At 46.4% G+C, this 24,699-nt stretch overlaps 1 protein-coding gene across 2 annotated transcripts in view; it reads right to left on the bottom strand.

The window, feature by feature from the left end:
• atrnl1b (attractin-like 1b) overlaps positions 1-24,699 on the bottom strand; it is a 1,392,850-nt gene that overhangs the window by 913,223 nt on the left and 454,928 nt on the right. For both annotated transcript variants that reach the window (XM_072479459.1, XM_072479460.1), the window contains exon 19: positions 18,692-18,829. In XM_072479459.1, coding sequence (XP_072335560.1) covers positions 18,692-18,829 — 138 coding nt within the window. The remainder of the gene's footprint in view (positions 1-18,691; positions 18,830-24,699) is intronic.

The raw sequence follows: 24,699 nt of genomic DNA, 5'->3' as shown, positions 1-24,699 counted from the left end.
CTGTGAAGCAACTGTGCTAACCACTGTGAAACAAAATCCAGGATTTTGACCCAGCAACAGTGAAGGAATGGTGATATAGTTTCAGGACAGGATGGTGTGAAACATGGAGGGGAAATTGCAGGTGGTGTTCCCATGCATCTTCTGCCCTTGACCTTCTTGGTGGTAGAAGTTGTGGGTTTGGAAGGTGCTGTCGAAGGAGCCTTGGTGAGTTGATGCAGGGCATCTTTTGGATGGTACACACTGTTGTCACTGTGTGTTGGTGGTGGAGGGCGTGACTGTTTAAGGGGGCAGATGGAGTACAAATCAAGCGGGTTGATTTCTCTTGGACAGTATTGAGATCCTGGAAAGTGTTGAGATTCTTGCCCGTTGTTGGTGCTGCACTCATCCAGACAACTGGAGAGTATTCGATCACACTCCTGAATTGTGCTTTTTAGATTGTGGACAGGCTCCGGGACTCTTTTTTTTCCCCCAATTAAATCGCACACTAAATCGACTAAATTATCTTTCCCTACCCTGCCTGTTACCTCATCGAAGAATTCTACAGGTTTAGTGGAACAAGATCACTTTTGAAATCCATGTTAGCTGTTATTCTAATATTGGTTTCCAGATACTTTTCTTCTTTTAGTATTCGTTCACAGGATGTCTCGGCCAACATTTATTTCCGATCCCTAACTGCCCTCGAGAAGGCGGTGACATGCTGGCTTCTTGAACACTAGCGGAGAATGTGGTATCGGTCCACCCACAGTGCTGTTGCGGACTTACCGATTGACAATGAAGGCAATGTTGTCAGTTGCAGCAGCTTTAGCTCCAGCATCACAGGTACCAGTCTTCAGCCAATTTGGTCCACAATGAAGGAACACCAATATAGTTCTAAGTCAGGATGTTATGTAGCAGGCAGCATAGTGGCTCAGTGGTTAGTACTGTTACCTACGGTGCTGAGGACCCGGGTTCAATCCCAGCCCTGGGTCACTGTCTATTTGAAGTTTGCATATTCTCCCCCTCTCTGCGTGAGTTTCATCCCCACAACCCAAAGATGTGCAGGTTAGGTGAATTGGCCACTCTAAATTGCCCCTTAATTGGAAAAACAAAGTAATTTGGTACTCTAAATTTATTTTAGCATGTAGCATGGAAGGGAACTTGTGGATGGTGGTCTTCCCATGCATCTGCTGCCCTTATCTTTTTTGGTGGTAGAGTTTACGGGTTTGGAAGATGTCGGAAGAGGCTCACTGAGTTGCTGCAGTGCGGCGGCACAGTGGCACAGTGGTTAGCGGCGGCGGGGACTCTGGTTCGATTTCGACCTTGGGCGACTGTGGAGTTTGCACATTCTCCCCGTTTATTTCCTTGTTTAGAAGAGGTAAATAGGAAATGCTCATCAGCCAATCACCTACCTGCTTCCCTGCTTCACACCTTAAACTTTTCTTTCCAAAGGTGGGTTCCAACTGTGCACAGGAGGGAACGGCAGATAGCCATGCTCGGCTTCCAAAGTCTCTAACTCACTCCTTTGTGCCCTGCTTGGCTGCCCAAATCTCTCACTTTCTCTCTCTTGCTCCTTTTGTGCCCTGCTGAACTCCCAAGTCTCTCACTGATTTGTTTAGTTCAATGGGGAAAATGGGTTTGTTTAGTGAGGAGGTATAGGTGACAATTCATTTCTCATTATAGGTTTTCATCTTTCAATGTTCAAAACTAGCGCGTTTCTGTCCCTAACCATCGGTTAAGTAGTATTTTTAAAGTGTATGCTGAGGTACCATTCAAAGAAAACTTTGAACATCAATGTTTCAAAACCTTACTGATTTTAAGGAATTATCACAAATTTTTTAAAAATCATCCTATTACGGAATCATCCTGGCCTACTCCTGCTCCTAATTCGTATGTTCATCTAGGGCAATTCCCAAAAGACTGAACTTATCAATGTATGTAAAAAGAATAGTAAGAAGTTACATAGTGTAACTTTGGCTCCTGCAGTGTGTCCTGTTCAAGAAACACCATCCAACTCCACCAACTACCCACTACGTTCCAGAAAAATAATTCAGTAAAATACGAACCATTTAGCTTAGCATAAATTAATTTTGATTAATTTACAAGCCAATATACAAGTTTTCTCTCTGCTGTAGTATATAGTATGATAAGTAACATTTATCAATCTTTACCACCTCCAAGAGGAAAATGATGCCTTCTATCCTTTAAAGAGCAAAAGCTTTTGTGTTGAGAAGGGATTTACATAGTGAGTATTACGGGGCTCTAGTTTAAGTTGGCATTTGGTTTTGGACTGTTTTATAGAAGCACAATTCTCAATCTGTGTCTTTGATGATAAGAAAATAAAACCTTACTTTGCACCCTGTCAATAGTTAGATTCATGTGCAAATGGAGCAACGCTGTCAAAGTAAACTGACCAAAAGCAATTGAGAAGAAAGTATTCTACAACAGTGATTAAACCATCTGTGAATTCAAACTTAAACCAAAGGAATAAAGACAATGTTTTAAATGACAATGGAAGAAGCACTGCTTTCAACTTAGCTGAGACCACCATCCTGGAAATGTGTTAGTCTCAGCTGCACATCTCCATTTGCCTGCAGTCTGGCCCCATTGGTCAAAGTGTATGGGAATAATCACAAATAATTTATATTTACATATGCAACAATGCAAGCAAAAGTGGCAAACAAGACTAATTTATGTATTTTACACATTAATAAATGTTCCACTGGTTCTATAGTCCTCATCACCTCCATTGACTACTTTGCAAGGTCTGGAAGCCTGTTGTCATTGATCCTGGTGTGAATGCTGGAATCCACCCACCAAGAAACTCAGCGAACGATCCTATCGGAGTTGTCCAATCAGGGAGAAGTTCAATCCTAAATATTGCTGACGTGCGCCCACATCACGGTTTGCATCTTGGACACCTGCAGTAACAGTTCAGGTGGCTATTGTGGTGAATTATGCCAGCAGCTGCAGATATTTTGTTTGAGGCCTATTAACCTCATTATCAATAACTAAAATTTCTATTTCCTTCAGAGGTTTGGTCCCTGGTCCTGACCTAGAGTGTACATGGGCACCATTTTCATTCATCAGGAGGCGAGTATGTAGCTCAACCTGGCAGAGCAAAATTTCATAACGAACTAGGGCACCAATATTGGCTGTGTGGGGACCAAGAACCAGCATGTTTACAATCTGGCATAGTTCATGGTCTTCTTGCCACACTCCTGGCAGACATATTAAATTCCTCCAGGAATTCAGGGCCCAAACTAAGCCAAAAAGATAGATTTGTTTTTTAAAGGCTTGCATTTTCTGGACTTGTACTAGATTTGGAAATTATAATGTTAGCCAACATTTTTCAATATTAAAATGCATCTTTAAGAAAGCACTGGGATTTATATCAGGAAATGTTTTAGCTACGGCAATCCATCATTATTTGCTGGCACAGTTCCTTCACATTTTGTGGATAATTGTGCACCTATATGCTGGAATGTAATTTCTTTCTTCAAAACTTATGCACAGTCTGAAACATTCACTCCCCCCAAACACACATCATCCTGACTTGAAAATATATTACCGTTCCTTTGTTGCCAAAACTACTTAGCAGCTGAGTGTACCACCACGACATGGACTGCAGTAGTTCAAGATGGCAACTCACCACCACCTTCTCAGGATCAATTATGGACCAACACGCTGGTGCTTCCATGAATGAATAAAAAAATCCTTCCTATTAATTACTATGAGAATAAATAAGCATTAATTGGCTCAATATTTACTATATATTACAGTACTCTAGTAATTAAGGTCCACCCTTCAGTGTGAAAAATCTTTAGCTAAATGTTTTATTACATTCAGACATAAAAGTCCATACCAGTGGGAAAATCTGATGCAAGAAGTAACTTCTGCTGAAGAATGTTAAATTATTTATCGATTACTGTAAAAATGCTGAGTACAACCGATTTCTGACAGCACAGGCTGCTTATTCACAAGAAATACCTTCTTCTATAAAATCATCTGGCACAATATCAATCAAATTATAAAATAGATTCCAGCATAGCAGGGCGTAGGAAATTTGGCCAGCTCATCCCAAAATACAAACAGCTAACTGTTAATGTCACTACAACATGGCATTTAACTATTGATAAACACTTTTCAGAAACAGGTTGCTAACATTGCGAAGATGTCAATACAAAGCTCTCCTGATGATCTTGGCATCAACAGCATCACTATAGCACCAAGCCACAGAGTGAGATGGGTCCAGATTGAATTCAGTCTTTGATAAATTAACTCATCATCGACAGAATGGCGGTCAGAAACAAGAGTTAGATTCAGTAGGGGTAAACATATGCAAGGATTCCCACTTTGGATCACTAATCTGTCATTCCTGCTGTAAAGTACATGCCATGAGTGGGCTTTGCTTTTGTGCCCTTTAGCATCTTAAATACATCATTAAAATTCTTGCATATCCATGTACTTCGCATCCAACTTCCTGTGTTAAAATGTTGAGTCAAGTTTATATCAATCACAATGGAAATTGCCTATGAAATGTAACACTCTAGATGCACACCTCACACCACAAATGATATATCCATCATGTCCCATCACCAAGTTGCAAAGTCTCTTCTGGTTGTCTGTCTGAATTTCCATAGCTGCCTACCTATCTCTCTAAGTTTTGCAACTTTTAATTTCTGGCTGCCTGTAACTAACTCCCGACAGTGTTCCTCGCTGCTTCATGAACAACTTTCATCCATTATAAGGATAAAAATAGGGATGTTCACTGATCCACTTGCCTGGATGAATGTAGCTCCAATAATACTCAAGAAGCTGAACGCTATCCAAGACAATGCAGCCCACTTGATCAGCACCCCATCTGCCTCCTGAAACATTCACTCTCTTTGTCATTGAAGCAGCATGGCAGCAATGTATACCATCTATAAAATGAACTGTAACAAGCATCGTTCGATAGCACTTTCCAAACTCGCAACCTCTGCCACAGAGAAGGATTTCACAGGCAATGCATGGGAAAACCACCATTTAAAAGTGCCCCTCAAAGCTAAATATTATCTTGACGTGTGGAAATATATCTCAGTTATTTCACCGCCGCTGGGTCATAAACCTGGAATTTCCACCCTAATAGCACTGTGATGTACACAATACATCATCACCTTCTTACGGCCAATTAGAAATGGGCAACAAACACTAGCCTTGCCAGCATTAACATCACATTAAAGAATAAAATAAATTGGGTTTGTATAGCACATTTAACATAGTGCTTCATAATAATAATAATCTTTATTATTGTCACAAGTAGGCTTACATTAACACTGCAATGAAGTTACTATGAAAATCTCCGAGTAACTTCCGGTTGCGGCTATGCGGAGCTAAGCCACACGATTCGGCAGCTCCCACTATCACGGACTTTCGGGCTATTTAGAGGAGCCCCAACGGAAATTTTTTTGAAGACGACCCGTGGGGAAGGGAAGAGCGAGGTCCCCCTTCAACTTTTATGGACCGGACCAGAAGTGAAACGGCCAAAAAAGCTGCATTGGAGCAGCGGGAGAAGCGAGGGAAGAAAAGCAAAATGGCGGCGGCCGGGGACAAAGCGGAGTGCGGGCCGGAGCTGCAGGAGTTCATCAAGCGCTGCTTCAAGGAGCTGCGGAAGGAGATGCTGGCGCCTATGTTGTCGGCGATTGAAGGACGAGGGATGACCCTGAAGGCCCACGAGGTAAAGATCCAGGAGGTGCAGAAAAGAGTCAGTGAGAATGAGGACGAGATCTTGGGCCTGGCGGTGAGAGTGGAGGAGCACGAGGCTCTGCACAAGAGGTGGGCGGGAAAATTCGAAGACCTGGAGAACAGGTCGAGGAGAAAGAACCTGCGGATCCTGGGTCTCCCTGAAGGAGTGGAGGGGGCCGATGCCGGGGCATATGCGAGCATGATGCTCGAAGCGATGATGGGCGCGGAGGCCCCTTCGAGGCCGCTGGAGCTGGATGGGGCACACCGGGTGCTGGCGAGGAGGCCCAAGGCAAACGAGCCGCCAAGAGCGACGGTGGTGAGGTTTCACCATTTCACGGACAGAGAGAGGGTCTTGAAATGGGCCAAGAAGGAGCGGAGCAGCAGGTGGGACAATGCGGAGATCCGAATATACCTGGACTGGAGCACGGAGATTGTAAAGAGGAGAGCGGGTTTCAACCGGGCCAAGGCGGTGTTGCACCGGAAAGGAGTGAGATTCGGAATGCTGCAGCCAGGGCGACTGTGGGTCACACACAAGGATCAGCACCATTATTTTGAAACGCCTGAAGAGGCGTGGACCTTTATTCAAACCAAAAAGTTGGACTCAAACTGAGGGTTTGTGAGGGTGGGGGGGATGTTTGATTGTTGTTGTATATAGGGGGTCAATCACGCGCAGGAAATGTTACATGGGCTGGGGGAGAGAGACAAGGCCGCGACAGAAGCTGCGCCAGAGGGGGCGGGGTAGGCTTAGGAAAGCGCGGGGTTTTTCCCGCGCTAGGGAAGAAAGGCGGGAGGGGGAATGGAGGAACGCACACTGATTGGGAGATTCCCACACGGGGAGGTCAATGGGACGGCGGGGGAAGCCGGGGTCAGCAGGTGTCAGCTGACTTACGACAGTGATATGGGGGGAGCAAAAAAGCTAGACATGGGTCTAGCGGGGGGAGGGGAGGGGGGAAGGGGGGGGGGAAAAGGGTTGCTGCTGCACTGGACGAAGGGGAATGGGACACAGAAGAGGTGGTCGGGGCGGGGGTCTCCCGGCTGGGGGACTGGAGGGTGAGGGCGGCGCGGACACGGGACTGGCCTAGAAAAGGAGATGGCTAGTTGGCGGGGTGGGGTGGGGGGGAGCCCCTCCAATCCGGCTGATAACGTGGAATGTGAGGGGCCTGAATGGGCCGGTGAAGAGGGCCCAAGTGTTCGCGCACTTAAAGGGACTGAAGGCAGATGTGGTCATGCTCCAAGAGACACATTTGAAGGTGGCAGACCAGGTCAGGTTAAGAAAGGGGTGGGGAGGACAGGTATTCTATTCGGGGCTGGACGCGAAGAATAGAGGGGTGGCAATATTGGTGGGGAAGCAGGTGTCGTTTGAGGCCAAGAATATCGTAGTGGACAACGGAGGGCGATATGTGATGGTGAGCGGTAAGTTGCAGGGGACGTGGGTGGTATTGGTAAACGTATAGTCCCCGAACTGGGATGTTGCCGGATTCATGAAGCGCATGTTGGGGCGCATTCCGGACCTGGAGGTAGGAGACCTGATAATGGGTGGGGATTTCAATACGGTGTTGGACCCAACACTGGACCGCTCCAGATCGTGGACTGGAAAGAGGCCGGCGGCGGCCAAGGTGCTTAGAGGGTTTACGGATCAGATGGGGAGAGTGGACCCGTGGAGGTTTGCCAGGCCGCAGGCCAGGGAATTTTCTTTTTTCTCCCACGTGCACAAAGCCTACTCCCGGATAGATTTTTTTGTTCTGGGCAGGGCGCTGATCCCGAAAGTGGAGGGAACGGAGTATTCGGCCAAAGCCGTTTCAGATCACGCCCCGCACTGGGTGGAACTGGAGCTGGGAGAGGAGAGGGACCAACGCCCGCTGTGGCGGCTGGATGTGGGACTGCTGGCAGATGAGGTGGTGTGTGGGAAGGTGAGGGGGTGCATTGAAAGGTACTTGGAGGCCAACGACAACGGGGAGGTGCGGGTGGGGGTGGTATGGGAGGCGCTGAAGGCGATGATCAGGGGAGAGCTAATCTCCATCAGGGCTCATAGGGAGAAGATAGAGGGCATGGAAAGGGAAAGGTGAGTGGGGGAGATTTTAAGAGTGGACAGGAGATACGCAGAGGCCCCTGAGGAGGGATTACTTGGGGAAAGACGACGTCTCCAGACGGAGTTTGATCTGTTGACCACAGGGAAGGCAGAGGCACAGTGGAGGAAGGCGCAGGGGGCGACCTATGAGTATGGGGAGAAGGTGAGTCGGATGCTGGCACACCAGCTCCGTAAGAGGATGGCAGCAAGGGAAATAGGGGGAGTCAAGGATGGAAGGGGAGCCACGGTGCGGAGTGCGACGAAAATAAACGAGGCATTCAAGGCCTTCTATGAGGAGCTGTACAGATCCCAGCCCCCAGCAGGGGAAGAGGGGATGAGACGATTCCTAGACCAATTGAGATTCCTGAGGGTGGAGGAGCAAGAGGTGGCTGGTTTGGGGGCACCAATTGGGTTGGAGGAGCTGAGCAAGGGTTTGGGGAGCATGCAGGCATGGAAGGCCCCGGGACCGGACGGGTTCCCGGTGGAGTTCTACAGGAAGTACGTAGACCTGTTGGCCCCGATACTAGTGAGGACCTTTAATGAGGCAAGGGAGGAAGGGACCCTGCCCCCGACAATGTCGGAGGCGACGATTTCTTTGATCCTAAAGCGGGACAAGGACCCACTGCAATGTGGATCGTACAGGCCGATCTCGCTCCTCAACGTGGATGCTAAGTTGCTGGCAAAAGTGCTGGCTACGAGGATCGAGGACTGTGTCCCGGGGGTGATCCACGAGGACCAGACGGGATTTGTAAAGCGCAGGCAACTAAACACCAATGTGCGGCGGCTCCTAAACGTGATAATGATGCCATCGGTGGAGGGAGAGGCGGAGATAGTGGCAGCTATGGACGCAGAGAAGGCCTTTGACCGAGTAGAGTGGGAGTACCTCTGGGAAGTGCTGCGTAGGTTTGGGTTCGGGGGAGGGTTTATTAGTTGGGTTAAGCTCCTTTACAGAGCCCCGGTGGCGAGTGTGGTGACGAATCGGCGGAGGTCGGAGTACTTTCGGCTGTACCGTGGGATGAGGCAGGGGTGCCCCCTGTCCCCCCTGTTGTTTGCATTGCCGATCGAACCCTTGGCCATGTCATTGAGGGAGTCTAGGAAATGGAGGGGGGTGGTCCGAGGGGGAGAAGAGCATCGGGTGTCGCTTTATGCGGATGACCTGTTGCTGTATGTGGCGGATCCAGTGGAGGGAATGGTGGAGGTCATGCAGACTCTAAGGGAGTTTGGGGATTTTTCGGGCTATAAGCTCAATGTAGGGAAGAGTGAGCTTTTTGTAGTACAGGCAGGGGACCAAGAAAGGGGGATAGGCGATCTACCGCTGAGGAGGGCGGAGGGGAGCTTTCGGTACCTGGGGATCCAGATAGCCAGGAGTTGGGGGGGCCCTACATAAACTGAATCTGACAAGGTTGGTGGAACAGATGGCGGAGGACTTCAAAAGATGGGACATGTTACCGCTCTCGCTTGCGGATAGAGTGCAGTCGGTCAAAATGGTGGTCCTTCCGAGGTTTCTTTTTGTGTTTCAGTGCCTTCCCATCGTGATCACCAAGGCCTTTTTTAAGAGAGTAGGCAGGAGTATTATGGGGTTTGTGTGGGCGAATAGGACCCCGAGGGTAAGGAGAGGGTTTCTGGAACGTAGTAGGGACCGAGGAGGGTTGGCGCTGCCGAACCTAGGGAGCTACTACTGGGCAGCAAATGTGGCGATGATCCGCAAGTGGGTGATGGAGGGAGAGGGGGCGGCATGGAAGAGGGTGGAGATGGCGTCCTGTAAAGGAACGAGCCTGGGGGCGCTGGTGACAGCACCGCTGCCGCTCTCACCGTCAAAGTATACCACGAGCCCGGTGGTGGCGGCAACGTTAAGGATCTGGGGCCAGTGGAGACGGCACAGGGGTGCAATGGGAGCCTCGGTGTGGTCCCCAATCAGGGGTAACCACCGGTTTGTTCCGGGGAGGATGGACGGGGGGTTCCAGAGCTGGCATCGGGCGGGGACCTGTTCATTGATGGGACGTTTGCGAGCCTAGGGGCACTAGAGGAGAAGTTTGAGATACCCCCGGGAAATGCTTTTAGATACATGCAGGTGAGGGCGTTTGTGAGGCGGCAGGTGAGGGAGTTCCCGTTGCTCCCGGCACAGGAAATTCAAGACAGGGTGATCTCGGGTGTATGGGTCGGGGAGGGCAAGGTGTCGGCAATATACCAGGAGATGAAAGAAGAGGGGGAAGCGCTGATAGAAGAGTTGAAGGGTAAATGGGAGGAGGAGCTGGGGGAGGAGATTGAGGAGGGGTTATGGGCTGATGCCCTAGGTAGGGTTAATTCCTCCTCATCGTGTGCCAGGCTCAGCCTGATACAATTTAAGGTGGTTCACAGAGCTCACTTGACGGGGGCGAGGTTGAGTAGGTTCTTTGGGGTAGAGGACAAATGTGGAAGGTGCTCAGGGAGTCCGGCGAACCATGTCCATATGTTTTGGTCATGCCCGGCACTGGAGGGGTTCTGGAGAGAAGTGGCGGGAGCAATATCTCAGGTGGTGAAAGTCCGGGTGAAGCCAAGCTGGGGGCTAGCAATATTTGGAGTAGTGGACGAACCGGGAGTGCAGGAGGCGAAAGAGGCCGGTATTCTGGCCTTTGCGTCCCTAGTAGCCCGGCGAAGGATCTTGCTAATGTGGAAGGAGGCGAAGCTCCCCAGCATGGAGGCCTGGTTAAACGACATGGCTGGGTTCATTAAGCTGGAGAGGATAAAGTTTGCCTTGAGAGGGTCTGCGCAGGGGTTCTACAGGCGGTGGCAACCGTTCCTAGACTATCTTGCGGAGCGTTAGAGGAAGGTTGGTCAGCAGCAGCAGCAACCCAGGGGGGGGAGGGGGGAGGAGGGGGGGGGCGTCCTGTGAGGGGGGGGTGGGGGGGGGTTTGCCTAGGGGGTGTTTGAGCAAGGGAAGACCTGAAAGATTTGGGAAACTGGCACGTACGGGAGAGAACCAGTGTACAAAGCTATGTAACATATCGTTTTACCATGTATATATCTTGCTATGTGCGATTTCTTTCTATTTTGTTACGAGGGTGGGGGGGGGGGGGGTTTATTGTTTCTAAGGTTGAAAAATTGTGTTAAAAAACGTTAATAAATATATATTTTTTTTAAAAGAAAATCTCCGAGTCACCACACTCCGGCACCTGTTCAGGTACACTGAGGGAGAATTAAGAATGTCCAATTTACCTAATAAGAACGTCTTTCGGGACTTGTGGAGCACCTGGACTAAACCCACGCAGAAACAAGGAGAACGTGTAGACTCCACACAGACAGTGACCCAAGCCGGAAATAGAACCTGGGACCACAGAAACATTACCAAACAAAATTTGACACCAAGCCAAAGAAGGAGACTGAAGGCCAAATGACCACAAATTTGATCGAAGAGGTAGATTTTTAAGGAGTCAGCAATGGTGGGGCAATTAAAATAGGGGTTGAGCAAGAGACCATAATTGGAGGAACATAGATATATCTGTGGGTAGTAGGACTGGAAGATGTTAGAGATGGTGCAGTGCAAGGAAACAGGGGTGAGAATTCTACAGTTGAGGCAGTGCTTAGTTGGGAGCAAAGGAGTGATGTCCGAATGGGATTGGTGTGAACCAAGAGACAGGCAGCAAGAGTTGACAAAGGCATGGAGGGTTTCAACAGCAGATGAGGTAAAGCAGGGGCACAGACAGATGATGTTATGAAGATGGAAACAGGCAGTCATAGTAATTGTGTGGATGTGGTCAAAAGTTCATCTCATGGTCAAATACAAACAATACTATGATGCAGGAGAAGAAGCCATTTCTTGATTCCTAGCTGTGACTGAATAGAAGAGAATGGACCCAAGCAAGAGCATTTGTAACCAGCTGGACAGCAGTGGGAGAGGTGTTAGAGAAGGACAGTGTGGTCAACCATGTTACAGGCTGCAGACAGACTGAGAAGGATGAGGAAGGACAAGGACCAATGTCACATTCACATAAGCTATCATCTGTGACCTTAATAAGAGCCATTTCATTGCTATGGCAGAGGCGGAAACCTGACTGGAAGAGAGTCAAACCTGGATGTTCAAGTTTATCTCCAGCCACTGACACTTGTCCCAATTACTTTCATCCATCTTAGGGTCCCCATCTTGAAGATTTTGTTTCCACTTATTTATTTTTCCACCAGAAGATCACAAAATAATTATGGATGAACAAAACATTCTGCCCAGATTCCTACATCCATCCACCCTGAAGTCTGCATATTGAAACATACAAGTAGTCCTCAAATTATTCCAGCATTTTGCCTCAACACTATTCAGATCTTCTTTCCATATACAGTGCTGATCATTCTTGTGTGAAGAGGCACTTCTTGCTTCGTCCAAAGTTATTTTGCTAGTTATAATACGGAACTTCAGTCCCATTCTTACAATTTCATATAAAGTACTATTCGGGGTTTACCACCATTGTATCTTTTATCGTCCAATGTTGTTACCTCAAAAAAATCCAACGAATGGGAACTTAAGGAAACTATGAACATTTGCTGCTTTTCTGCTACTAAATGTAATAAACGTATGTGCACTAATTATTAAATATAAGTGAATTATTAATTCCTGCCAGAAACAGATGTTATAGACATTTTCATAGTATAAACATCAATACTACAAGAGAATGTGTTTATTTGAAACAATCTATTATATTTTATCATTGTAATAATCTTCTAAGATGCAAATACTTATATTGCATCTTTACTAATCAAACAAAATCAATAGTGACATATACCCTGCATATAAAACAGCAATGTTGTTGCTCGGGCTTACCGCATTTCATGTTGCGGACACAGGAGACAGGCTGGTTGTGACTTGTTCACATGACCTGTTTTCTTGTATAGCCTCAGCCGTGGATCAGTAACTTGCGTTTTTGATCAGCACATAGACCACTTTGAGGAACTTTGCCGGCCAGTGATCCAAGGACCACACTTTGAGAACAAGACCACCTGAAAGCTCTCCTACAGACTGCACCTCAAGCTAGGGCAACACAATAATAGCTTTACTTTAGTCCATCTTAACCCATGCTTTCTGTAACAATATACATAATATATTGGAAATTCATGGCAATGTCATTATTTAGGCTAAATAAAATCCTTATTACAACTTATTAATAATAATAATAATCTTTATTAATGTCACAAGTAGGCTTACATTGACACTGCAATGAAGTTACTGTGAAAAGCCTCTAGTCGCCACACTCCGGCCTGTTTGGGTACACTGAGGGAGAATTCAGAACGTCCAATTCACCGAACAGCATGTCTTTCATGACTTGTGTGAGGAAACCGGAGCACCCGGAGGAAACCCACGCAGACACGGGGAGAACGTGCAGACTGCGCACAGAGAGTGACCCAAGCCGGGAATCGAACCTGAGATCCTGGCACTGTGAAGCCACAATGCTAACCACTGTGCTACTTTGCCGTCCTTTGGGCGCAATTCTCCGACCCCCCACCGGGTCGGAGAATCGCCGGTGGCCGGTGTGAATCCCGCCCCCGCCCTGTCCTGAATTCTCTGCCACCGGAGATTGGGCGAGGGCGGGAATCGCGCCGCGTCGGTCGGCGGAAATCGCGCCGGTCGGCGGGCCCACCCCCGGCGATTCTCCGGTCCGCGATGGGCCGAAGTCCCGCCGCTGTCAACCCACACCAGCCGGCGTGGATTAAATCACCTTTCGAACGGCGGGACAATGCGGCGCGGGCGGGCTCCGGGGTCCTGGGGGGGGGGGGGGGGACGCGGGGCGATCTGGCCCCGGGGGGTGCCCCCACGGTGGCCTGGCCTGCGATCGGGGCCCACCGATCCACAGGCGGGTCTGTGCCGTGGGGGCACTCTTTTCCTTCCGCCTTCGCCATGGTCTTCACGATGGTGGAGGCGGAAGAGACCCCCTCCACTGCGCATGCGCGGGGATGCCGTGAGCGGCCGCTGAAGCTGGCGGGGCACCAAAGGCCTTTCCCGCCAGCCGGAGGGGCGGAAATCAGTCCGGCGCGGGCCTAGCCCCTCAAGGTGAGGGCTCGGCCCCTCAAGATGCGGAGAATTCCTCACCTTTGGGGCAGCGCAATGCCAGACTGATTCGCGCCGTTTTTGGCGCCGGTCGGCGGACATTGTGCCGATTGCGGAGAATCCCACCCATTATAGATAACAAAAACAGAAACTACTGGACAATCTCAGCAGGTCTAACAGCATCTGTGGAGAGTGAAGGGAGCTAATGTTTTGAGTCTGGATGACTCTTTGTCAAAGCTGAGAGAACTGGAAATGGGGTCAGATTTATTACTGTTGTGGGGGGGGGGGGGGCGCATCATGGAGCAGTGGGGCTGGATAGAGCGCCAGCGATAGGTGGAGATTGACAAAGACGTCATGGACAGAAAGACAAAGGGAATGTAAATGGAGATGATCAAGGCTAAGAAGGGTACCAAATGTGACATATTGAGAGATTAGAATGTGTTAATGGCAGAACAAAGGTAAGCAGTGTGTCAAAGGACAACTCGGAACAGGGAACAAGTGGCCCAAGTGGCATGGGGTGGGGAGGGGGGAGAATGGGGAGGGAAAAACAGATCAATGGAATAAATGAAAATAAATTGATAGAAATAAAAATAGGGTGAAGCTGGAGGGGAGAGTTGAACTCTGTGTTTTTCCCTCACCATTGTCCCCCCTCCCCACCCTCAGATTCCAGCATCCACAGTCATTTACTTTCAAATTATTAAAGCTGTTTGTTTTGAGAACTTGAGTTCATAGATTTAAAATATACACTGTAAATGAAACTACATTCAAAGACAAATTAATTTAAATTATTCGGGACAGCCAAAGCCGGCTGAGTACGTGAATACATATAAATATGCAAAGTAAACAAATTAATTTGGTTCTCATTTTTAGGAAATCATTAAACAACCTCAAAAAGACACAATACAATTCAGGGTTTATTAGGTCACACCTACTTCCCCGACACTTACTTTTTAAAAAAATGCAATGTAAGTAAGTAAAGTCGCCATGGTCCCAGATGACCAAAGGCTACTTTAGAAAACGCAATGACCGCTCCGTTAATACATAAAATGCATCCCAAAAGAATAAAACTGCTTCATTAAATCAAAGCACAAGTATTTTATTATTGACAGCAATAAAACCATCTGGCAGCTTCAGGAAACAGGAGAACTATTTGCAATTATTTAAGGCATCATAAAGCACAATTCAGTGGCCAACTATCAATAGTAGGTATCATAAATCTTAGCTACTAAAAAATAATTCAAATGTAGTTGTACAGTGCATTTAATACCAGCTGTAATCCCAAAGTGTCTCAGATACTAGAGGAAAGACAAAACTGAGAACAGCTCACAATACTGTTTGACAACAATTCCACCACAAATCTAATGATAATTATTTTAAATTAAAATCTAGATAAATGGAAAAGCTTTGTTAAGGAACTGGTAAACACACCTGGAACAATTGCAGTTCCAAGGTTAACCTATGTTTATTTAATAAGGTCAAGAGTAAAAATGAGAAATCTTAAACACTAGATGATCCATGGTCTGTGGTTATTTTAATAAGGGAGTTTTAATATTCATGTAGTTCCCAGAAGCCAAAAACATCTTTGTAAACAGAGGGGTTTCTTGGTGGAACCAGCAGCTCCATTAGAATATAAATTATTCATGCAAGTACCAGAATTGGGCTGTTTAGAAGGTAACAAATAATTAGTTTACATCTTTTTTTGGAACATCCCGAATATGCTTTGATGCCATGGAGATGGGCTGTGGAAATTAGTGAGGTTTTATATATGTATGTTAGCTCACAGAAGAACACAACAAATAGGAGCTAAAGTAGACCATATCCCTGCCCCTGGCTCCGTTTTTTGGGGGGGCGGGGATCGCGCCGCACCGCTCGGAGGCCGTTGGCAGTGCCCCCCTCCCGCCAATTCTCCAGTCCCCGATGGGCCGAGCGGCCGCCCATTTTCGGCCAGTCCCACCAGCGTGGATTAGATCAGGTCCGTACCGGCGGGGCCTGGCTCTGAGGGCGGCCTGCGGAGTCCTTGGGGGGATCCGGCCCCAAGGGGGGTGGGGGGGCCGTGGTAGCCTGGCCGGCGATCGGGACCCACCGATCTGCGGGCGGGCCTGTGCCATGGGGGCACTCTTTCACTCCATGCCGGCCTCTGTAAAGCTCCGCCATGGCCGACGCGGAGAAGAAACCCCCTGCGGATGTGCAGGAAACACGGCAGCGGTTCTGCGCATACACCAGAACACACTGGCGCTCCAGCGCATGCGCCAACTCGCGTCAGCCGGCGGAGTCCCTTCGGCGCTGGTTGGCGCACGGCGCTAACCACTCCAGCGCCGGCCTAACCCCCGAAGGTGCAGAGGATTCCGCACCTTCCAGGCGGCACGCCGCCGGAGTGGTTCACGCCACTCTTTGGCGCCGATACGGTCCGCCCGCCGGTTGGGGGAGAATGCCGAACCTTGTTTGTGATTGGAGTATGTCACATTCAACCTTTTTTAAAATAAATTTTGAGTACGCAGTTCATTTTTTCCAATTAAGGGGCAATTGAGCGTGGCCAATACACCTAGCCGGCACATCTTTTGGTTGTGGGGGCGAAACCTACGCAAACATTGGGAGAATGTGCAAACTCCACATGGACAGTAACCCAGACCCGGGATCGAACTTGGGACATCGGCACCGTGAAGCAGCAGTGCTAATCCCTATGCCACCATGCTGCCTGTCACATTCAACCTTAACATGGAATTCAATCATATTATGACCACTCTTCCCCAATGTTACATTTATTGCAACATAATTAATTAACCCTGCTTCATTACACAACACCAGATCGAGATAGGTTTCTCCCTATAATAAAAGCAAAATACTATGGATGCTGGAAGAAACAGATCCTGCCAGACCTGCTGAGTTTATCCAGCACTTTTTGTCTATATATTACATTAGGTTTATCTCTAGTGGGTTCCACAATGTTTTGCTTCAAGGAACTGTCATGAAAACATCCTACAATCACACCTTTTAGACGTTGCAGTCCATATGAAAATTGAAGTCAACCAAAATTATTACATTGCCTTCGTTTCAATCGCCAATAATTTCTCATCTAATGTTCTGTCCAGCAGTATACCTACGATTAGGGAGTATATGAACTATTCCCACCAGTGCTTTCTGACTCTTGCTATTTCTAGCTTCCACCCATATTGATTCAATTTCATGATCTTCTGAGATCAGATCCTTTCTCATTAATGTCCTTACATCATTCTTTACTATCAGGGCTATCTCTCCTCCTTTATCAATCTCTTTGTCTTTGCAAAATATCACCTTGTAACCGTGTCTCAGTAATGGTGATTAGATCTAAATCAGTTACGTCTATTTGTGTTACTAGTTCATCTATCTTATTGCAGATGCTTCATGCGTTCAGATAAATAACTTTTTTACTTCTATTCCCTGCAATGACCTTATTCGCTAATGTGCCATTTTTGTTAAACTCTCTCTTCCTTTGTGTCCCACTTTGTTTGTCTCACCCCCATCGCTATACTGTTCCAATTTCGTGACGTTACTCTTTGAATTTCACATCAACTACATTGCCCTTATCAACACTCCAGTACCTCTTCAAGGGACACCAGAAAATTAGCTAAAACTTGAATATCCCTGTCTTTACTTAATTAACCTGCATTTGTCCTTGTGACTATTAATTTCGTCCTGAAATAATTGTTTATCGAAGTTTCCCTACCACTGAAGTTAAACTAGCTGGCCTGTTATTCCTGGGCTAATCTTTACACCCTTTTACAAGGGTGTCACATTTGTATTTCTCCAGTCTTCTGGAATATCCCTGAGCCAAAGGAATACTCAAATTTTGGTTCATGCTTCTTATATTTTCACTCTCACTTCCCTCCGTATCCTTTTTCACATCTCATCCAGACCTGATGCTTTATTACCCAAGTATAGACAGCCAATCCAACATCTTCTCCTTATCAATTTTAAATCCTGCCAGCATCTGAAATACCTCCACTTTCACCATGGCTTGGGTAGCTCTTTTTTCTTGGTAAAGCTGGATGCAAAGTATTGTTTTGATATCCCAGCTACAGCTCCTGCCTCCATGTGTACAGCCCCTTTTTGGTCCTTAAATGGCCTTCTACCTCTATTTACCATTGTTCTACTATTTATATGCTAATCAAAGATTTTGGGGTTCCCTTTAATGCTAGCTGTCAGTCTCTTTCCATACTCCCTCTTTGTTCCCCCTTATTTGCTTTGTCACTTCCCCTCTGATTTTGTTTTCCTCCCACAGTCCAAAGACGTGCAGGTTAGGTGGATTGGCCATGATAAATTGCCCTTAGTGACCAAAAAGGTGGGGTTATTGGGTTAAGGGGATAGGGTGGAAGCGAGAGCTGAAGTGGGTCGGTTACGGGGATATGGTGGAAGTGAGGGCTTGGTGATCGGTGCAGACTCGATGGGCCGAATGGCCTCCTTCTGCATTGTATGTTCTCTGTTCGTCTTAATCTCTGTCAGTGTTGTCATCCAGGGAGCTCTGGATTTTTTTACCCTACCTTTCCCTTTCGTGCGAATATACCTTGACACTCTCTGAAATATCTCTTCTTTGAAGGTAGCGCACTGTTCAGTCACCTTTTTTCCTACCAACCAATTTATGGTGCCCAGATCCATTCTTAATCCATCGAAGATGGTTTTCCCCCAATTAATGGTTCTTCTTCTGAATTGTTCTTTGAAAATGAGTTTCCCCTGAAAACACTAGCTGCTTCCATCAAGCAATAATTAACCACTACCTAATCACAGAGTTACTGAAAATGTCTAACGAAGTTTAGCTCTACTCCACAAGACAAACGTCATTCTGTTACAAACTCAAGATTAAAAACTAGATCTAAAAGTTGGACCAATAATTTCAAATGTATTAAACACTGCAGTATATTTGCACCAGTACTTACATTGGCATCTTCCACCATTAGTTGGATCTCCATAGTACCCCAGCATGCAAGCTTCACATTGCTTTCCAACAGTGAGGTTCTTACATTGTTCACAAATGCTGCCATTGATGCATGTGCTATGTCCATTGCACTGACAAGCTGCAAAAAAAACATCAATTGTCACTTCTCTTAAAATAAAATAAAACAAGCTGTTACAGTTACAACATTTTATCCTTCACATACCAAACCACTTTATAATATCCATGCATATCGTCATACGTGCCAGTTAATTTCACAATGCTTGACTGTAAATTTCAGATTTAAAACATAAAAATCTGAACCTAGGTGGATGGTGTACACAATCTGTTGAACTTTGCTGACTTATTGCCATTCTCTACTTACATTGCAAAACTTTTGAATATGCACTAAACAAACTGTTGATCAAATTAACAGAGGAACCAAGAGCATGAGGTTGGTAGAATAGGCTTACTTTAACTAACAACTCAAAGCTGTCATAGCATGGTTGCTCTTCATTTTAGATTAGAGCCACTGTCTGTTTCTATTTACCCTGTGGATATTTATTTATATTTCCAAAAATTGTATTTAGAATGTACTGAAAGAGACATGGGATGAAATTTATGACATGGCATACTTTATATAATACTCCTGTGACATGCCTTGGGGAGTGTCAATAGATAACGGGCTACATAATGTAAGTTGTTCTTATTGCTCACATTCATTATCAGAGATGATGGATATTCGAAAAGTCCCAATGAACTTGAAATAAGTTCACTGAATTGTTTGAAGTGGTCTAGGGAAATAGATTAAAAGGTAAGGTGATAGAGAAGCAGTGGCAAACATTGAGGAGATGAAGATATATTCTGTTGAAAAAGAAAGACTGTGAGAAGGATGCACCTTCCTGACTAACTAAGGAAGTTAAGGATGGTGACCAGTTGAAGGAAACGATGTACAATGCTGTAAAAATAAGTAGTAGGCCAGAAGATTGGGAACATTCTGGAAACCAGCAAAGAATAACTAAGAAAGTATCAGTGACAATACATCAAAGTTGTATTTGTGTGTTGAGAAAGGTGGAACATGGTTTCAGTTTCATTTAGATTTTTTTTGTGAGCTTGGTACCAGGAAGGCTGAAAAGGTTAGGCTTTCTGGATTTGGTTGTATTCATGCATTTTTAATGGAGCTTCACAACCCTTGAAGTGAAGACATGGGTTAAAAGGTGGCTAGTAGTTTAGTGCATTCGGGGGGGAAAAAGCGATGTACAAAAATGTGTGTTGTTGCCTAGGGGTCCACTGAGACACAGGGAAAGAAAGAAAAGAAGTTAAAGGGTGAATGTCAGAGAGGGAAGAAGGAATTTCTAAGCTCTCTGAAAATAATAGTGCAAGGCTGCTGGGGGACTGAGTTTAGGGAATTCATGTTTTTGCTCTGCAGTTGAACTAATAGTGAGATTAGAGTGTGGTTTTGGGTGTCTCAGGGAGGCACCTGGGGAAAAAGTATCGAGTGAGTGCACCGAATTCCGCTGGAAGAAAATCGTTTGCAACTGGGCCAGCCAAGCAAGAGACCTTAAGTGTTAGGCTGGTGTTAAATCTTCACTGGTATTTGTGTCTTCAAGGGTGTTGCTGCGATAAAAGGAATAGAGCAATTTTGAATTATTTTCTTGTGTTTGTATTGATATCTTTCCAATGTTTTATGTCCTGGGTAATATAGTTTATTTTTCTTTGTTTAATAAGGGCTAAATTCTCCGCCTCATGCCTCCGGTCGCGGAGTTCCCGATGAGATGGGCGCCAATTTGTTTCCGATGCTCCGGCCTCCTGCTGGGTTCGGGATTGAAATCCGCACCACGCCAGCGGGAGGACACAATCCACTTAATGGGCCAGGCACCATATTCTCCAGACCCACATGATTCGCCAATCCTCTGGGCCGGGAATCATGAGAGCGAGAATTGCTACTGGTTCTGACAAACGTGGCCCTGACGCGGTGAGCCAAGGACATAACGCTCAAAGTGATTGCCTCCAAAGTCCATCCGAGGGCCATCCTCCCCCACCACAATGGAAGATTTGCCATCCCACCAGACACCCCCACCCCACGAGACCTCCTAAATAAAGAGACACACCCCCAAGACCGACCAAATAAAGAGACTGCCTCAGAGAGCCCCTAAATAGACACTCTCCAGAAATCCCCTAATTAAGGATATAAGGATAGCTCCCCCCACACCGCCCCCCCCCACCCCCCCCCTCCCTCCCCCCCCCTCCCCCCCCCCCCCCCCTCCCCCCCACAGAAGAGATATCACTCTCCGGAAACCTCCCACCCCGACCCACTGCCCCAGAAGAGAGACCCCTGTAAGGAAGCCCTCGCAGGAGAGAGAACTCTGTCTGGAAGCTGTCACAGAGGCAGTGAAAAAGTTAACTGCTTTAATACTCACCTGGGCAATACAACTGCTGGCTATGGCAGTGGAAGCAGCACCTGTCAAAGCCTGTAAAAAGAAAACCAACCAGCTGTGTTTAAACCTCCTCAGACTTTGATCTGCAAGCCATTCATTCATTTCTCTTTGATTGGCTGAGACTGACATCTTCCACACATACAGCTGTCCGCATTGCTCCATTCATCTCCCTTGACGATCGCAAAATTCTGAAGTGGTCTAACCGCAACGTTTATAAAAATCAAGCTTAGATTGACAGCTCCTGGACACTTCAAACAGAATTAAGTGCTCTCCAATCATCTCCCTTCATGGTTGAATGATTTTGAAGTGGTCAGCTAGAAACAGACAGAGTGTAACTCTGTTTGAAGTGGTACAAAAGGCTATCAATCAAAGCTTGATGTTTATAAACAATGTGGTTAGACCACATCAGAGTTACACAGACATGAAGCACGATGAATGGAACAATGCTGACAACTGGGGTGTGTGGAAGCTGTCAATCACAGTCAAGTAAACTAAATGTGAAAGAGAAATGAAGGAAAGTCTGTGGAGGTTTAAACGCAGCCGGCTGGTTTTCTCTTTCCAGGAAATGACAGGTGCTGCTTCCTCTACCTGAGCCAGCCGGTGTATTGCCCAGCTGAGCATTAAAGCAGTGATGATTTTTCACTGCCTCTGTCTGGACAGTTCTTTCGTAGTGGAGAACCTGTCTACATCAATGGGAACGAAGTAGAAAGGGTCGAAAGCTTCAAGTTTTTAGGTGTCCAGATCACCAACAAGCTGTCCTGGTCCCCCCATGCCGACACTATAGTTAAGAAAGCCCACCAACGACTCTACTTTCTCAGAACATTAAGCAAATTTGGCATGTCAGCTACGACTCTCACCAACTTTTACAGATGCACCATAGAAAGCATTCTTTCTGGTTGTATCACAGCTTGGTATGGATCCTGCTCTGCCCATGGCCGTAGGAAATTACAAAAGGTCATGAATGCAGCCCAATCCATAATGCAAACCAGCCTCCCATCTATTGACTCGGTATACAATTCCCGCTGCCTCAGAAAGGCAGCGAGCATAATTAAGGACCCCAGCCACCCCGGACATACTCTCTTCCGCCTATGGGACTTTGGCCCATCGCGGCACGGAGAATTCGGGCGGCCCCGGGGCCCATTGAGTTGCACCGGTCCCCGCCATTCTCCGAGGCGGGCGGTGCGATTCACACCAGGGCGATTTTTGGGGGCCGGAGAATTCGAAGGAAGGCGGGGGCGGGATTCACGCCCCAGATCTCTGCCAACACTCTATAACCAGCTGCTATGAGATGCACAAGATTTGCCCAAAGGCAACTAGTTCTCCAATTTTCACTGCAGGTAAGTGCTTGTTTCAGTTCAGCACCAACTCTCATGGGCATAATTGCTTTGGGGAACTACAGATGGATATAAGTAAGACTATGCTACAAGAATTTATGAATTAAATGGTTGGATGGTTTTCTGCAGTTTACAGAAAGTGTACACTATAATAAGTGTTCATTGTCTAATCAACGCAAATACTATGACTAATTGGCAGAGTGAACTGGATACGCAAGTACTGTTTGACTGACTGCTAGAAAGCTCTACCTGTAATTTCCACAGGATGAGTTCTGTTAAGTAATGGGTTAAGTGTTAAGTAATGCATTAAGAGACATTGCAATTAGTTGTCTCATTTATGTTAAGTATCCAATGATTGACACTGATATGTAAAGGGGCTTCAGGTGGCCCTTGTGTCAGGTGGTGTGTGTTTGGGAGTTTTGTGCAGAGGCTGTGGAAGTGAAATAAATGGTATTTGCTGAGAAGGAACAGGACTTCTGACTCTTCATACAACGGTAACTAAAACGTTTAACAAGTTCTGTTCTGAACCACAATGTAGTGAAGGCCTGGTTGCCAAACAGAAGCCAGTAAACTCTTCAAAGAAAGATGGGAGAAAGAACAAAAGGCACTCAAGGAGTTGCACAAGCTATTCTTTGTATACTTTGCAACCATCAATTAGCGCTAATCTGGAAGCAGATCATTTAACTGCATTCATAGCCCAAGACATTGATATGGCATTGAAACAAGGAGAAATATGTTTTCCAAAAAACGTTAAGCTCAGTACTTGAATGGAGATGTGCATCACCAGCTTTTGAGTGGATTTCTCTTTCCAATCTACTGACTGTATTTTATACCACAATTCTACAAATAGTCAGAGGTTGCAAAAGTTTCTATACAAAGAAGTATTAGGACCCAAATTGAGTCAAAAATTGAATCAAAAAGCAAGGAAGCAAAGACATTTCATCAGAAAAGGTTAAAACTAGATCATCATGTCTGCATAGTGATCGCTCCGTATCAAAACTATTCACCGACATTTCCCTGTTCTGCCCCAACACCCTTTACTTTAGATACTTCTTTTTTTTTTATTTGTTTACCTAATTTAATCATAATATGATTAACTTAGCTTCAAAAGCCACTTGTGATACTACATTCCATTTGCTAATAACATTTTTCAAGAATAAATCATTCTTAACTTTTTACTTCGTAATGCTGATAATATAAATAATATTCTGCTATCTGTCTTTTTTTTAAAGTTGAACTCTTCTGCCCTTCTACTCCAGTGAATAGCTTTAGCTTTTATACTTTTTCTAATTCATCAGTTATCTCTTGGTGGTATAGTAATTGAATCTTTTTGAAAAGACATATATACTGCCGAAACATTTTGGACACGGTTCTCTGGAAAGATTTATAAGTGTGGTAGCAAGCAGGAACTGCAGCGAGGTTCCCAGCGCTTGGCCCAGCGAGGCCGGCAACGCAATTCAATGTTAATTGGTCCACGTATCGAGGCCTCACGGGCTTCTCGCCACAAATGAATGCTCGCCAGCCGATTTTCTGAGACCGCGATCGCCAGTTGCCTGCTAACAAGATCAAGCAGCATTTAAACAGAACTTGCACAGCCAACCCCAGTCAGTTCGCAATCATGGTGCCGAGAAGACCGGCCCCAAGAGTTGGCAATGCCAGGCTCCTAGGCACGGTGGAGGCCAGGAGGAATGTCCTGTTCCCCCGAGGGTACCGGAGGGTGAGCCACGGGGCAGCTAGTGCTGTCTGGGATGAGGTGGCAGTGGCTGTAAGCTCTGGGAGTATTACCAGAAGGACCTCCAGTGCTGTAAAAAGATCAATGACCTACACCAGGCAGCACGGTGTGTTAGCGGGAGAGGATCTCAAAGAAATCACTCAACGCCCAGGGCTACTGGCCCTCGCACCAAACGGTTTATTTCGGTTTATTTTATGACGTCTCTTAAAGTCCCAGACCATCTCTCCACCAAACAAAGGAAAACATCAATTCTTATATTTTTCAAAACAGCTACACAGCCCATTTCGGTTGTACCTTGTCCAATAATATTGGTTATACATTACATACATTAGTTATATTTCCAATTGAATTTGACATTACGTGAAGTGGGTTGGACCCTTACCAGCCCCTGAGTTCATGAAGAAGTGACTCATACTAACTGTTAAAGTTATTTCTCCTGCCTGCACCTGGAGACCTTGAGCTGGCGAGGATCCATAATGCTCTTTGTCCTGAGGGGCTGTTATCAGTC

The sequence above is a fragment of the Scyliorhinus torazame genome, chromosome 16, assembly GCF_047496885.1.
Source record: "Scyliorhinus torazame isolate Kashiwa2021f chromosome 16, sScyTor2.1, whole genome shotgun sequence".
In the NCBI taxonomy this organism is placed as follows: domain Eukaryota; kingdom Metazoa; phylum Chordata; class Chondrichthyes; order Carcharhiniformes; family Scyliorhinidae; genus Scyliorhinus; species Scyliorhinus torazame.
Note: the sequence above shows the minus strand (reverse complement) of the source record. Positions and strands in the feature narration are given on the sequence as shown.